The 16,325-nt window shown below is 42.2% G+C and overlaps 1 protein-coding gene across 5 annotated transcripts in view; it reads right to left on the reverse strand.

Moving 5' to 3' along the window:
• Positions 1 to 7,164: 7,164 nt before the first annotated feature.
• Positions 7,165 to 16,325, reverse strand: part of GNAQ (G protein subunit alpha q) — a 354,951-nt gene continuing 345,790 nt past the window's right edge. For all 5 annotated transcript variants that reach the window (XM_049633988.1, XM_049633973.1, XM_049633997.1 and 2 more), the window contains one exon: positions 7,165 to 11,476. In XM_049633988.1, coding sequence (XP_049489945.1) covers positions 11,286 to 11,476 — 191 coding nt within the window. In that variant the 3' untranslated portion in view covers positions 7,165 to 11,285. The remainder of the gene's footprint in view (positions 11,477 to 16,325) is intronic.

The raw sequence follows: 16,325 nt of genomic DNA on the forward strand, positions 1-16,325 counted from the left end.
CGATTCTTCAGGGATTCTGTGGGTACCCGCAGACCAGGTAATCCTGGAAGTGTTTGAGTTTTTCTTGGAAAGGCTAGTGCATAATGATAAATGGAAGGGTAAGGAGCTGGGAAGAGGTCTCAAACTGTCATTTGAATAACTGAGATGGGGGCATGTTTCTAAAATAAATGAGTAAGGGAGGAGAAATGAGAAATTAGACACATTTCTGGTGGCTAAATGAAATGTGACAAGTCAATCTTCTTAAGAGATTTTCTTGAATCTCCTATTGAGAACCATTAAATTAGTCTTTTGGTGCCTAATTCCACAAACACAGTCAATTTATTTTACCCTAATTTTTTACTTTCTGAGTTCACTTTAAGTTTAGCCCCAATTCCAGACACATGGGTACATATTCTTAGGTATCTTTGAGGATTTTTTTTCTTAAATATATTAAGCCATCACTGAATTTCATTGTTGTTTATTTCTTTGTGGAAGTACTTTGTCACTCTGATGGAATTCTGCCCAGCAAAGGTGTTTTAAATAAAAGAAATTTGGCCTTAAGAAATTACTTGGAATCCTCACAGGGCCTTCTAAAAAGATAACAGCATCCGAGTTTGAACACAGTTTTATTGAGCTATAGACCATCACAAAATATACAGGCACGTAACCCTTACTCGAAAGCTCATTCCTTCACAAACTAATGAGATTGCTAAATATAGTAAGTACATTTGAACCCACTAGAACAGATATTCAGACATTGGCACTAACACGATGTTGTACAAGTTTTTGCACTGGCAGAGAGGCTCATTCTAAAGTCCTGTTGCATCAAGATTTGAAACCTAGCTTCCTTTATTTTTTCTAAGCATACACTTCAACCAACAGTCAAATTAGACTTACTTTTTAAAAGAAGGCAGATACTCTTTCAGAACATGGCCTAAATGATGTTCCTCTACTTTCGTAATAGTTTTCAATATATGTTCCTTCTTCTGTTCCTCCCAACAATTAAATGTCACCATATGTGCCAATTCTCTCATGGAATATTCTCTCCTCTTTCCTCTCTGCTAGTGATGATGTCAGACCATCCACTGGGAAGGGAGGGAGCAAGACAAAACTGAATGTGTGTCCAAGGAGACAGCCAGCCTCACACGCTTGTGGAATCAGTCAGGGCTGGTGTGGGGGGCCCATCCTGGAGCCAGAGGCCAGAGTTAGGCAGGTGGAGGAAAGGAGGGGAGAAACCATCTAAATAGAAGGACAGTAAGATTGAAGTGTCTGCATCAATTTTCTTCAACAACCGAAACTGATTTTTTTTTTTCAAAAATTTTAAAACGTTTATTCATTTTTGAGAAGGAGACAAAGCACGAATGGGGGAGGACGGGAGAGCGAGAGAGGGCGACGCGGAATCCGAAGCAGGGTCCAGGCTCTGAGCTGTCAGCATAGAGCCCGATGCGGGGCTTGAGCCCACGAACCATGAGATCATGACCGGAGCTGAAGTCGGACACTGAACCGACTGAGCCACTGAAATTGGTTATTTTTAAAGACGCTGTAGTGGTAGCTTCCAGGAAGAGGTGGAATTTTTCTTCATAAATTCATCATTGCTGTGTCTAGTCTCGTACTGTGGGGGCCTGTGTAACAACTTGATTTCATGCTGGGGTTCCAGGTACTAATCTGGGACCTCTGCTCACAGCTGTAGTTGCATTGAAGGCAAAGTACTGAAGCTTGGTTGTGATGGGTCTGGGCAAGTCCCCAGGACTGCTTCCCCATACGTGAAGGTCATCCCTTGATGGGCTTACTGCCTCACCTGGGATTTCCCTCAAAGCAGACCCGCGTAAAGAATTTTGGTGCAAGTCGCTTATGAGCTGACCCCAGAAAGCATGGTGAGAGCTTGAAAGTAACACTGGAGAAGGAGAAAAGCCATTAAAGCGTGCGCGAATGAGCAGGCTCTGTCGGCAGGAAGAGGGGCCTGCCGGGGACCCTCTGAGATAGTGTGTAGAACAAGCCTACGGTTTGACCAGGGAGGGCCAGGGGCCATAGTACGTGACTGCCAACCCTTGTCCCTCACTGGTTGAGCATCCCTCCTGAGGCATTGATGGACTTTGGGTTTCTGGTTTGTGGCCAGAGAAAGCCGGAAGGATGCAGGCAAGTCCTGGCCTGAAAAAGAAGTGTCTGCAGTAACCGTTGTGTGGACCAGGGAGCCCCCAGTCAACTGGAGTACAGTGACACAAGAGGGTAGCCCCACGCGTTGGGGACTGGAGTCTGTGGTTCCACACGGGCATTTGTGTGGCGTAGGCCTGGGGTTCTGGGAATTAATCACCCTTCCTGGGAAGTGAGCAATGTGCACAGTGAAGCCCTAACTCAGGAATAGAAATGACCTCGAACAGTGGTTATGCACCTAAATCATGCAGCCCTGGCTTTTGGAAGTTACATAAGCTCTCGTCCAGCTTCCACAACTTTCTGGAGACCCCTCCTCCCTGTCTCAGTTGAAAATATAGCCCCTGATTGTTCAGAGACATCGAAGCCCCAGCCTGGGTTCATCTGCCCTTTTAAAAAACATGTATAACTTGCCATATTTAGGTGTTCTTTCCTACATGGAGCAGAGCTCTTTTAAGATAGCACCTGGAAAGGCTGGCAAGAAATTAAAAAAAAAGTTTTTTTAATGTTTATTTTGAGAGAGAGAGAGAGAGAGAGACAGAGTGTGAGCAGGGAAGGGGCAGAGAGAGAGGGAGACCCAGAATCCGAAGCAGGCTCCAGGCTCCGAGCTGTCAGCACAGAGCCAGATGTGGGGCTCGAACTCATCAACTGTGAGATCATGACCTGAGCTGAAGTTGGACGCTTAACTGACTGAGCCACCCAGCCGCCCCTAGAGAAAAACTTCCTAAAGAAAATGTTAGCTGTGGATTTTCGGATCATTTTTGTCTGGATCATGTCCATGTGAAGAATGATTTTCTGTGAGTTAAAGTGCGTCGGGGGCGCCTGGGTGGCTCGGTCGGTTAAGCATCCAACTCTTGGTTTCAGCTCCGGTCCTAATCCCATGGTTGTGAGATCCAGCCCCACGTTGGGCTCCATGTCGGGTGTGGAGCCTGCTTAAGGTACTCTCTCTCCCTCTCCTCTGACCCTCAGCCGTTAACACTCTCTCTCTCTCTCTCTCTCTCTCTCTCTCTCTCAAAAAAAAAAATGCTTCTAATAATCAAGGGATAAGCTAGTCTGTGTACTCCTGCCTGTAAAGTATACACACCTTCCTGATCAAACCAGTTTTTACGTTCTGTGTGTGTATCTACGTTACAGAATCGTTTTTAAAGATTGAGGATTAATCCAGTTACTCAACTGAAATTGTGTACGAGCTTTTTGTCCTTGTTCAGCAATAACTGAGCTGCTTGGGGACGCTGCAACACTTCTTACACGTGCACACACATTCACATTCCCCAAGTGTCAGGTGAATCTGATGTCCCAATTCCTTTTGAGTTGACAGTACTTGATATCTCTGGCCAACTTGCCATTTGTGAGCCCATCGTGAGCACCGTGCTTTTTAGTAATTAGCTCCAGGTCCCAAGAGGAGGGCATTCATACGCTGCGGGTGCCATAAGCCAGCTAGGTCTATACCCCTGCCCTTCTCTCCAGGTGGAAAGAAAGGTGCTCTCCTCAGGGGCCTGAGGGTGGTTTCCAGGAACAGCCTGAGAGAGGCCACTGTTAGGATCTCTCCCCACCCGAATTCAGCTGCCCTCACAAATCAGTGGCTTAAAACTGGCTGTGGCGGGCATTTATTCACACCATGGAAATGAGCAGACCCCGCAGAGGCGCCCCACACTTCTGCCTCCTCTGCCCCCATTGTTAACCATTTACCAGGATATGACTGGAGTGGGCCCTTGACTGTTGAACAGGAAGCAGCAGACCCCTTCTGTCTAATCATTGCTGCTACACAGTCCTTGATGTGGGCCCTGCCCCTCAGGTGTGCCCCAGCTGGTGCCTTGACCGGCAGTGTGGGACTCCCGGCCGGTACTGAGGAGATCCCACCATCAGCTTTTTGTTACCAGGGTTTGGTTGAATTACCATCTTAATTAAAGAGGGTAGGTTGCCTTACTTTACCCATAAGCCTATGGGACAGGAAAATGCTCTGGCCTTTGCCTCCTTGAAGAAAACAGGGAGAGAGAAAATCGACACAGATCAGCTTTCAAGTCCGGAGGCGTAAGAATTCAGAGAAAACAGATCTCTTCAGAACTCCGTGTGCATCTTAGATTTTAAAGAGACCTACATTTTATAATCCAAGGCCTTGTTTTACAGGGATTTAAGGTGCTCCCTTAAGAAGACTGCATGGAGTCCCTTGTCCATTTTTAATTTAGCCTTGACAGTGAAACAAAGGAGGAGTGGTAATGCCTAGATAACTTAACAGCCAGAAACCTACCCTTAACCGTAGCCTTCTACTTACTGACCGCGATCCACCTTTCAATAAGGGCTTAAATACAGCATAACTTAGGAACGTGGTAAGAACTCAAAATTAGACACCAAAAGAAAGCAAGATGCTGACTCATTTACCATCAGAAATTGCTCTTGTTTACGGTCAAATGAACCATGGCTGTTCTGTAGCATTAGTTTCCATGCTCCACTTTTTTGCTGTGGTTTAATTGGTTTCTTAAGAGGCAGTAATGTATCCCAATTGAAGAGTAAAATGGCAGGGGAGATGAGGAACAGGACAGAGACCCTTTCAGACCAACTACTTTGCTATCGTTTCTAGAAGGCTAGGACCGAAAACCTCTAAGTAGGCTGCGTCTAGAGTCAAAGGTCAAGTTAAGATAGTTGGCTCAAATAATGTTGAGCGAGTTCATTTTTTCTGTGGGTTATGGGTTTTCAAGACAATGGTGCAGACGGACATAGGTCCCAGAGGCCACAGAGTGGGGGGATGATGGAGGCTGCCTGACATCTCACTTCCTCGGGGCGGTGGGGGGTGGGGGGGGGGTAGTTGTAGGGACTGATCACTCCAGCCCTGTACTCAATGAGAGTCCTCAGTCACACCATCCTTTACTAGTAAGATCCAGGGGCGCCTGGGTGGCTCAGTCAGTTAAGCATCCAACTTCGGCTCAGGTCATGATCTTGCGGTTCGTGGGTCAAATCCCGCATCGGGCTTTGTGATGGCACCTGAGCCTGGAGTTGCTTCGGATTCTGTGTCTCCCTCTCTGCCCCTCTCCCGCTCACACTCAGTCTCTCCTTGTCTCAAAAACAAACATTAAATTAAAAAAAAAAAAAAAAAAAAAGTCCCCAAAAAAAAAAAAAAAAAAAAAAAAAGACCCAGGGAGGGGACACCGACTACCAGAAATGGTCTCTAAAGCATGCAAGAACAGGAGAGCCTCACCCAAAGGCTTTTAAGTGAAAGTTACACTTTCTAAAGTATTTGAAAGGATGAGTATGCCGGAAAAAGCCCAGAAAATTCCGTAAAGGCTGGGCCGCTAGTTGGGAAAGACCTGGTTGTAAGCAGAAACAAGTTTTGATTTGGTTAGGGTTCTACATCCCTGCATATGCACCGATTTTCTAGAAAACCCTTTGCTATCCTCACCATCATTGTAACTTCACAAAGTTAAAGAAAGAAAAACTTGGCTTTAGCTGATCTCCAAAAAGCCTCAGGGTTTTTTTCCTAAGAGTCACAGCCCTAAAGGACACCTACACCAGGTCCTTTTTCCCATGTGGAGTGGACCTGTTCACTCTGGCTGCTCAAACAGGGAAGCTCTGAGCCAAGCATTTGCCTCTCTCAGCCAGTCGATCTTTCCTAATTCGAAGACTGCCTCAGGTTGAGCGCAGGCAGCTCTTTGTAAGTCTTGACTGAGCAGCCATTAAATTGTGTATCTACAAGGTTTTTGCCACCTAAATTAGGTCAAGTTTAAAAAAAATGAAAAATGCTGTCCGTAGGACTATTTCCACTGACGGAGAAAAAAATCTGATTATATACAGAAGGGAAAACACTTTCTGTGTGTTTGCATAGAAATTATTAAACCTGGACAAGGCATATGTAGTATAAAGTGTTTTAGGAAAGGAAAAACTTAGTCCGAAACTCCCTAGAATACAAAACATTCTGGAAGAGGCTTAGGCAACTTCAAGAGAAGCAAAACTCAAGAATGAATACTGTAGTACAAAATTATGGCCAAAAATACTGTATTTTTAACCAGCAAGATCATTGGGGCATTATTATACAACATTAGGTGTTTTTTTGCAAAACTAGTTCCCATCCCCAAACAATAGACAATACATGCATTTGAATGACATTTTAAGAACAGTAAATAGGATTCTTTTAAATACTGCAAGTTAAAAATGTTTTCTGACAAAACTCCCTAAATACATAGGTCTAGTAAGGGTTTCCAACATGATGACAGGTGAGGAATCCAGCAAGAAGTTGTATTTAGAGTACTTTGAGGAAAAGAAATCTACCAAAAACATGTGTTTAAGTCAAAGTAACCGGAACGTTACACAGCAATTTCCATCTCTTTCTAAACTGGACAATATTCTAGTGAAGAATATTTTCTTCCCTGTTTTTTTTTTTTTTCCTACCTATCAAAGCTTATATGAAAGTCAGAATTGCTTTATCGAAGTAAGATCCAATTTTGCCCAATAGGTGTTTTTGAAACGTGTAAATGTCATTTACTATTGGGTTGGAATCCTATGGAGAAATGGAAGATACGTGATAAGGGAGGTAAGAAGGAAATTACTGTTTGAGCACCTACTATGTGCTGGGTGTGTATGCATACTTTGAACAGATGATTCTAGAGGCAAGAGTATTATTGAAAGGTCATTGGAAGTTGGGAAGACAGCAACGAATGGGTTGTTACTCTGTGAGGAAAAACAAATGACAAGTTTAGACTCTGTACTAAGTATTTACTAAACAGCAGGTGTCTGGCTTGAAGAATTTCTAACTAATCACATACAACTAAGCCATTTCTTGTCCTAATTTGGTGGAACCAAAATGAAACCCCAAACACGTAGTTACCAGGACAGACCTATTAACGCTACATATGCTGGAAATATGTGGAGACAGATAAACAGACACTATTGTAAGTTTTAATTTTTGTGTGTTTCTAACCAAAGACAGATCTTTGGAAGAACATAGTAATGAATACCAAGCACACCTTGTTTGTATCAATTGAGATGTTGTCAATTACCAATTAAGTGGTTTTAAACCCTTATTTAATTTTAAGAAGAGGAGCAATATACATTACAATACTTGGGTACACTTTATTTTTATATGGGTTAACATTCTTCTATATTTCATTTCATTCATTTTTTTTGAAAAACTGAAAACAAAGGGAAATTGAGGGTAATTTGTAGGTTATTTCCAACCAATATCTGAGTCTTGCAGTATCTCGTTATACAGCCCTTTCTTCCCATTATTTTTTTTGCAAATAAGTCGTTTGACCCAAATCCAGCATAAATAGCTTTTTACCAATTCCTAACTTAAGACAACTAACATTTACAATCATGTGGCAGTATAAATTTTAAAATTACAGTTCATACACCTTGACAATCAAGATAGTCTAAAGTACAAAAAGTAAATTGTCCTTTAGCTGAATTACCTTTTTGTAATAGGCTTGCTAGTTAATCCACAAAAAAAAAAAAAAAATACAAGTTTCAGGTGTTCTTTGAATACCTTTTGTAGATGTCATATGCTAGTAAACAACAAATGCAGGTTCCTAAGATTTTTTTTCCCCCAAGTCTATTCATGACATTCAACAGAGCTCTTTGTATGAAAATGTTTTTTTTAAAAAAACAAAAACTTCGAGGGGATTTATTGACTTCTGAATGGGTGTGTTATTTCCCTTTGTTTCAAGAGATGAGGCACAAACTTCTGGATTTAAGCTCTGTAAGGCATAGTACAAACCTCCAATTTACAAATGAGGAATTCTCTGTGGGTTTGGAACTGCCATGTCACGCAAAAAAAGGGAAAAATTATCTGTAAACTGGTACACTGCAATGTGGTGAGTCATGAAATGGCTGCTTGCCTTGGTATGCTGAAGAAAGGTTTTTGTGGTTTGTGTTTTTGTTTTTGAATAAGACATGCCCAAGTCACCAAAAACTGGCCACAGGCCTCCATTACCTGGAGCATCAATGGCAGGAGACAAGTGGCACACGCTTCTAACGCTTGCAATCACAATATAATAGAAAGCATGAGTAAACTTTTTTTTTTTTTATACAAAACTGAAAAGAATCCCTTCCCACCCCTAGCCCCTTCAATAAAACCCCAAAGAAACAGAAAAAAAAATCCTTTAGCTTCGATTGACTAGTGTGGATACAATTAGGTTTCCATGCATCACTGCAGCGAGGGTGATCAATTTCTTCCTTTCTCAAGAGAAAGGGATCTTGTCATGCACCCTCCGGCAAACAGCGAAGCCACCAACCTCAATTCTGCATAGCAATTCCATTCCAATTTCATAAAGACAAATAGAACAATCTTTCCCTGTTTGCTCAACTTCTTCGAGCTTTGAGATCATGTTTAATTGACTACATCTACTATAGCTCTATTAAATAGAATATCTTGATTCCCTAAAACTGTAACACTTAGGATCTTGTGATGAGGTTTTCTCTATACACACTGTAGGCCTTCAAATGTTATTGTTGACTTTTTTCTTCTTTCTTTTCTTTTTTACTTTTTTCTTTTTTTTCTTTTTCCTTTTTTCTTTTTTTTCTTTTTCTTTTTTTTTTTTCGTTTTTTTTGTTTGTTTTGTTTTGTTTTGTGTTTTTTTTTTTTTTTTTTTTGCTGCACCAAATTTGAGATTGCCCTTTCAGGCAAGCAGTGGTCTCTAGCTGTTAAAACATTTCCTTAGTGGATCACAATAGCTTCTAAAACTGCCTTTCTAATAAAGGCCATCAGAGAGGTAATACTAAACTGTGCATTTGCCAAATAAGAATATGAATCGTATAAAAGCTCATATTCCAATCCTAGGTCAAATGGCAAAAGTTCTACAAAGTTGGTTTCCATGTTTGTATAAAAGCTCCGACTGATTTTATGTATTTTGCTATGAAATTACCTTTGGGTCTTATCAGTACACCTCTACTCAGGAATGTGCAAATGATTTTATACAGCACGATGCTAGTACCGCTCTGTACGATAGTAAGGTTTTTTTTTTTCTTTTCTAAATGGAAAAAAAAAATATCCCTAGTCAGAAATAAACTGACCAATTTACATTCTCCTCTCTTAAAAAAGTAAATAAAATAACATTATTCAAAATGTGAATTAGCTATAAGACATACACTTACATAGATACATATTGATACAGCACATTCAATCTGCCAAAAAAAAAATTAACGATTACAAAGCCCGTATGGATGCGGCAATGGCAAGAGGTGTACGTACAATGACTAGAGCGTTCAGAATTGCACTAGCCCTACAGGCAGTCTGGTTCTCAATTAAATTAGAGCTGCTTTCCGAGCAAAGTGAAAAAGTAACTCGTGGTGTTTGTGGCCGGGAAAGGAAGGAGAACATCCCACTACGGGTTAGTAACCCTGGTTCTCCTCCAGTAAAGCCATTCATTTTCTCTTGCCTTCATTGTTCCCCAAGAGTTGACGGATAGGGGAGTCTGGACTTGTGCCAGATAGTACTATACTTAAAATAAGACCAGTGTCGCGGCCTAATTCTTACTCCCCAGCAGGTTTAAAATAATCTTTATTTCCTTAAATCGTATGTCAACTCAAGCTGCCGGACCGAAGCTCATCAATACAGGTGCTGTTTTGTTTTTTGGGTTTTTTTTTGCATTTGTTGAAAAATTGCACATTGAGAACTCCAATGATCTCTCCTAAGAGGTTTAGTTACACAAATGCATGTTCTATAAAACACCGAGGGGTTAACTCTTAAGGAAGTCTTGTGGACCTAACTCAAATTCAACTTAATCGGTCACCGGTTTAAAAAGTTCACAAAGGGGGTAAACCAGCAGTAACATCGGATTTTGCAAATGAAAGGTGTCCGAATGCTTGAATTACGTCCTTGGCAGACCTACTTGACCTTAAAGAAACACAAAGGGTAAGACCGGCTTTAAAGGAAGAGACAGAAGCAGATTTCATGTTCTATCACAGAAGACACTATTTTACATTGCTCATTTGGACACTCAACACGAAACGCACACTAAATGTGATCTCGAGGGCAGAGAAAAGAATGGACCATGCCAGTCAGATTGGCAGTTACCTATTCTTGGGCAACTGGTGTTTCAGGTGGATTCTCAGCCAATTATTTAGGCCTCACACTCTTAACTCTCTTCCATTTGTGAGATACTGGCTTTTACCTCTGAAATTTTTACTACTTTACTTTGACAAAAAAGCCAGCTTTGGCAACACATACCCATAATACATTATGGCCCAAACACTAAGGGGGGGAAAAAAAAAAAGGATGAAAATCTGAACCAAGGTGGGGAATAATGAACAACCTAAGAAACAGGTTCTGGATAGCAGCCATTGGGGTAATGTAGTGTCTGTTGGGCATATACATATATATAGAAAATGGTTTTTTGTTGTTTGTTTTTTTTTTTTTTTGGCATCTGCAATTTAAAGAGAGGGTAAAAAAAAAAAGTAAGGGTGGAAGGACCATGGCACATGGCGTTAAAAAAAAACAAAACTGTGGTCTCTGTTCTTGCCTTACTGTCTGTGCATATTTCTCTCAGCAACCAAGCTATGGCCGAAGGTAGGAATCCAAAAGAAACGACCCTTCACTGTAAGACGGGCATCCACCCTCCTAGCCCAAAGTGAGGCAAGATCATGTACTGATATAAAAACAACTCTATATGTGTATCCAGAGCAATACATTGAAAACCACAGTATTAATACTTAGAATCCTTCAGCAACACTACAAACCGTTTAACTTAAGCTGATGCCGATGGCTTAAATCAAATGGCGCTGTCCTGTCGTTGGAGAGAAAAACCTGGCCAAGAATGGAACTAGGATAAAGGCCGTTGTGACCCAGGGAAAATCAGGATGAGGGCAGGGGGTGAGGAAAAGGGCAATCAGCTTTGTTTTCCTCAATAGAAAAGAAAAAGAGAAAGAAACCACTCTTATCTTGGTGAGTGCATGACTGAGAATTGAAAATACATTGAGTCACAAGGTTTTTGCCTAAAAAAAAAAAGACAGCAAGGAAATGTGCTGGGACCGTACTTCAGCATCCTGTTTTTCCTCTGAATAGTTTAAATAAAATCATAATATTTACTACAAACCCTGTGGACACATTCACACAGAGTCCGGGACGGCAATAAATTAGTATTATGCAAATGGTTTTCCACAGAAATCCAGTCCCTCTTGTACAGCTTCAACAGCCCACCGGGGAAGGGACGGGCGGTACTGAGGAGGCACAATTAGACCAGATTGTACTCCTTCAGGTTCAACTGGAGGATGGTGTCCTTGACGGCGGCAAAGACAAAGCGGATGTTCTCGGTATCTGTGGCGCATGTGAAGTGGGAGTAGATAATTTTGTCACTGTCAGGGTTCAGGTCCACGAACATCTTCAGGATGAATTCTCGAGCTGCCTGGGCATCTCTCTGGGGTCCTGTTGGTCAAGGGAAGAAAGGGACGATTTGTCAGCGGATCTGTGTGTGCCTATAAGCAGTTAAGTGTTCACTGGGTCGGTAACAATGCCACGGGGAGGACGCTTGCACTGCAGATTTGATCCGTTATAACCATCTTCCCCAACTCGAGTATGTGCAACTGTTCCTCTTTGGCATGTTATCTGACCATCCATTCGTCTGCCTGTCCGTCCATCCACCCACCCACGCACAAGGTGTGGTTAGGCGAAAAGAGGCAGATGGCTTGAATGCTAGGTGAAGTTTCGCTCTGACTCCTTACGTGACAGGGAGCTACTGTAGGCCCTTCAGGAAGGGAGGGGCGGAGAGCTTACTACTACTGGACTGAGTTACTTGTATTGGTTTTTGCCACACAGTAAGCATCCATACAGATAGAGCTGCCTTAGGCTCTCCTGTCAATCTGCCTCCCAGGGGCCCCTCGCCCCTGCTGTGGATCTTTTTCCATTCTCCAGACTGAAATCTGTTTCAGAATAGTTCCTGGGGCACCTGGGTGGCTCAGTTGGTTGAGCAGCGGACTCTTGGTTTCAGGTCATGAGCTCCGAGCTGACAGTGGTGGGCCTACTTGGGATTCTCTCTCTGCCCCATCCCTGTTCATGCTCACTAGCTCGCTCGCTCTCTCAAAATAAATTTGAAAAAAAAAAATCTTAGGTCCACCTTCAATTGTGCTCTGCTACCTAGCTTCTGGATTGCTGGTGTTTCTGGGCAAACTACATTTACGTAGTATTCAATTCACTATGTGTGATAAGAGAAAGACTGGTGTATGTTTCCTTAGCTTTATTTGGGGTGTCTTCCAGGCTGAACACTCTTCTAGATGCCTTAAAACAGGACTGCAATATATTTACCAGGGTATAGTAAAAGTTTAGCTTAAAATTTTGCCATGAGGGGTGCCTGTGTGGCTTAGTCGGTTAAGCGTTCGATTTTGGCTCAGGTCACGATCTCGTGGTTTGTGAGTTCGAGCCCCACGTCAGGCTCTGTGCTGTTAGCTTGGAACCGGGAGCCTGCTTCATATTCTGTGTGTGTGTCTCTCTCTGCCCCTTCCCTGCTTGTTCTCTCTCAAAAATAAACATTAAAGTCTTTAATTTTTTTAAGTTTGTTCATTTATTTTGAGAGAGATAGACCCAGTGAGAATGGAGGAAGGAGAGAGAGAGAGAGAGAATCCCAAGCAGGCTCCACACTGGCAGCGCAGAGCCTGATGTGGGGCTCGAACCCACGAAACCGTGAGATCATGACCCGAGCAGAAACCAAGAGTCGGTCTGCTCAACCGACTGAGCCACTCAGGAGCCCCAAACATTAAAATCTTAAAAAAAAAAAAAAAAAAGTAAAATTTTGCAATGCATTCTTAGATAGGGTGCCAACATCATAGGCAACAGAAGAAAAATTGGACCTCATCAAAATTTAAAAGTTTTGGGCATCAAAGGACACCATCAAGACAGAGAAGAGACCACCTACAGAATGGGTGAAAATACTGGCCAAACACATAGCTCATAAGAGGTTAACTTCCAGAAAATAGAACTCCTATAACTCAGCACCAAAGACAATCTGAATAAAAAATGGGCAAAAGGGCCTGAATAGACATTTCTCCAAAGCTATATAGCTGGCCAATGAGCACAGACAGGCTCAACATTCTTAATCATCGGGGAAACGCAAATCAAACCCACTGTGAGCTGTTATTTCACATCTGCCAGAATGGCTATAATAAAAAGAAAAAGGATACAGTATGGGCAAGGATGTTGAAAAATCTGAACGCTTGTGCATTGTTGGTGGGAACGTACAACGGTGTAGCTGCTGTGGAAAACAGGTGGGTAGCTCCTCCCAAAGCTAAACATAGATGACCAACTGGCCGGCAATTGTATTCCTAGGTATGTATATCCAAAGGAATCAAAAGCAAGGACTCTGGGGGGCCTGGGTGGCTCAGTCGGATGGGCCTCCGACTCTCGATTTTGGCTTAGGTCGTGATCTCACAGTTTGGGCGATCGAGCCCCTAGTGTCACTGCGCTACAGTGCATAGAGCCTGCCTCAGCTGCTCTTTCCCTGCCCCTCCCCTGCTTGTGCTCTCTAAATAAACTTAAAAAAAAAAAAAGGGGGGGGGATTCTATTAGTTACTTCAACAATGAATTTCACTGTCATAGTATTCATAAGAACCAAAAGGTGGAAAGGACCCAAGTGTCCATCAACAGAGGACAGAAAGGAATGGATAAACCAGAGGTCGGAGACACACAAGGGGATGTTACTCATCCATGGACAAGTTATGATGGCTGCCACAACACCCATGAACCTTCAAAACATGATGTTAAGTAAAATAAGCCAGACCAAAGAACACATCTTGTATGACTGCACCTATAGGAGGTACCCAGAATAGGCAAATTTATAGAGACAAAGTAGATTAGAGGTTGGCTGGGGTGAGGGGGAAGTGAGTTAGTGCTTCAGGGTCACAGAATTTGTTGGGGGTGAGGAAAAAGTTTTGGGAATAGTGACGGTGCACAGCATTGCGACCGTAATTGTCACTCAACTACAGGCTTTCAGATGATTAAGAGGACACATTTTAATGTGTAAGTTATGGTAAAATGGGACTTCAAAAAGCCCTGAATTGTAGCTTTAAGTGGGTAAATTACATGGTATGTGAATTATAGGTCAATAAAGCGGTTTTAAAAACTTATTTAATAGATCCTGACAGATGTATTAATTTAAAATGTATTGTTAACTAGGTAGGTGTCTTTACGTTACTATCGAGTACCGAGTTTCCATCTTAGTCTTTGAGGGCCATATATGTACATTTCCCCCGTCTTTTCCATCCTAAGAAAGAAGGACGTCCTGCTATAGCCTTCTCCTCCACTTCCTTCTGACAGGACCATCTCAAGATCCGCAGCCTCCATTTTTTCTGTCAAGATTCTTGTTATCTACTGGTTGGGATAAAGAAATCTTGGAAAACTATACTGAGGGCCTGACTACTGCTTCCAACAAAATGCATCGTGGATTTTAGACGGCCAACTTGAAGACTTTTCAAAAGGGCCTGATTGCAGATTGGGGATTACCCCTATGAGTTTACATCTAACCCTGCCAGAAGGAGGAGAGAAAGAGCCATGAAGACAAATGGGTTATTCCCACTTGAACAATGACCACAAAAGTAATGTTTGAATTTTTGACTTCAGTGACCAGAATTGAAATTTTTGTCAGCAATTAAGAAGGCTGGCATCATAATGAAAGTGCCATAATAATACTATGATTATAATGTCCTGTTTTTCTCAATGTACTATTAAGTTATTAATTCCACAGCAGTAATAGAAAATATTTAGAACTAGGACTAATACACTGTTGGGGTTGGAGAAGCTTCCCATATAAAGGAACCCCAGCTTTCTGGTTTGTGAAGGAAGTTCCCTTTGGTTTTCTATATCTATCCTATTTGAGAAAAAAGGGGCTATTTTTTTTAAGCCCTCAGAACTAGACTCAAGTTCAGTGACGATCACTTGCAGTGTGTTAAGTTTTTAAGCATAAATTAAATTATTTGAACAAACACAAACTACAAAGAAATCCTTACAGACATCCTAGCACGCACAGAGGACCAGAGTCTCTCTGAACAATTCTGCAATTCACGTCCATGTGGAAACGGTAATTTCTCTTTCTGAAGAGAAATACAGAAATGGCACTCATTATGATTAAGACCTTGGAAGTGCAGAAATGTGGAAGTGTGAAGTTCATAATACTATAAACATGTTTGTTATAAAAACAGCACTGCAGAGTAGGCCTAGAATTTTTTTCAGTTGTAGCTCATCTTACAAGGGCTTTGTATGCAATGACAGCTGTGTTTGCTTTGTGAATAAGTGTCTTTTTTTTTTTTTCTTTTCTTTTTCCATGGCTAAGTCGCCTGTGTGCCTTACGTGCACGTTGGGGGGGGGGGGTTAACGGTAAAAACCGTGTTCACGGTTTAAAACCTTCGCAAGGCGGGCGTGTGGGAAGGAAAATGCTTACAGTGATGGGGGAACCCAGGGAAATTTACTGGATGGAGGAGATAGGTAAAGAGAGGAGGATGATGTGGCAAAGAGAAAAAAAAAAAAATTATCCCAAACAGCTGTTGCAGAAAAAAAAGTCTTGTGCTGCAGAAAAATCAAACCCACATGTGGCATGCTGTGGGCGCTGTGCTGAGCAGTTAAGCCTTGGTGGCTTTGCTCTGTGGGGTAGGCTGTGCTGTGTTTATCCCCTGCCGTCCTGTATGCAAGCACATCAGGTTTGCAGGTGGCCACGTATGGGGTGGGGTGTCATTTCTTACCTGCTGATTCTCATTGGATTACGAGAAAAATTAAGAGAGTCTCTTCTAGGGACGTCAGGCAAACGTGTGTTAAAGTGTAACCAGATGCTTCGTGCCCATCTGATTCAGGCAGATCTGGTGGTTAAAGACTAGTCTGTTGTTGTTGGAGACCAGGTTAGCTACGTGTTAAGTTTCCTTCCTTTCTTCTTCTTTTTTAAATGTTGGTTTATTTTTGAGAGAGACAGACAGCCGGAGACACAGAATCTGAAGCAGGCTGTCAGGCACAAAACCTGATGCGGGGCTCAAACTCCCGAATGGTGAGATCGTGACCTGAGCCACCCAGGCAGCTCAAGTTTCCTTCCTTCTATAGTTTCCTCAGGAACAGTGAGGGAGGGATAGGGTTGATGAAATTTGTAACAGTGCCAGCTAGTGGCAAATGAAAAGGAGTAAAAATGGAAACACTGTGAAAGGCTAGCAAAGTATTTGTTTTTAAAGGCACAATAAAGCACAGTAAAGTACTTGGATAGGGGACAGGAACACACTGCTAACAAACTAGACAGAGGACTGTATCT

This window comes from Panthera uncia, chromosome D4 (genome assembly GCF_023721935.1).
Source record: "Panthera uncia isolate 11264 chromosome D4, Puncia_PCG_1.0, whole genome shotgun sequence".
NCBI lineage: Eukaryota > Metazoa > Chordata > Mammalia > Carnivora > Felidae > Panthera > Panthera uncia.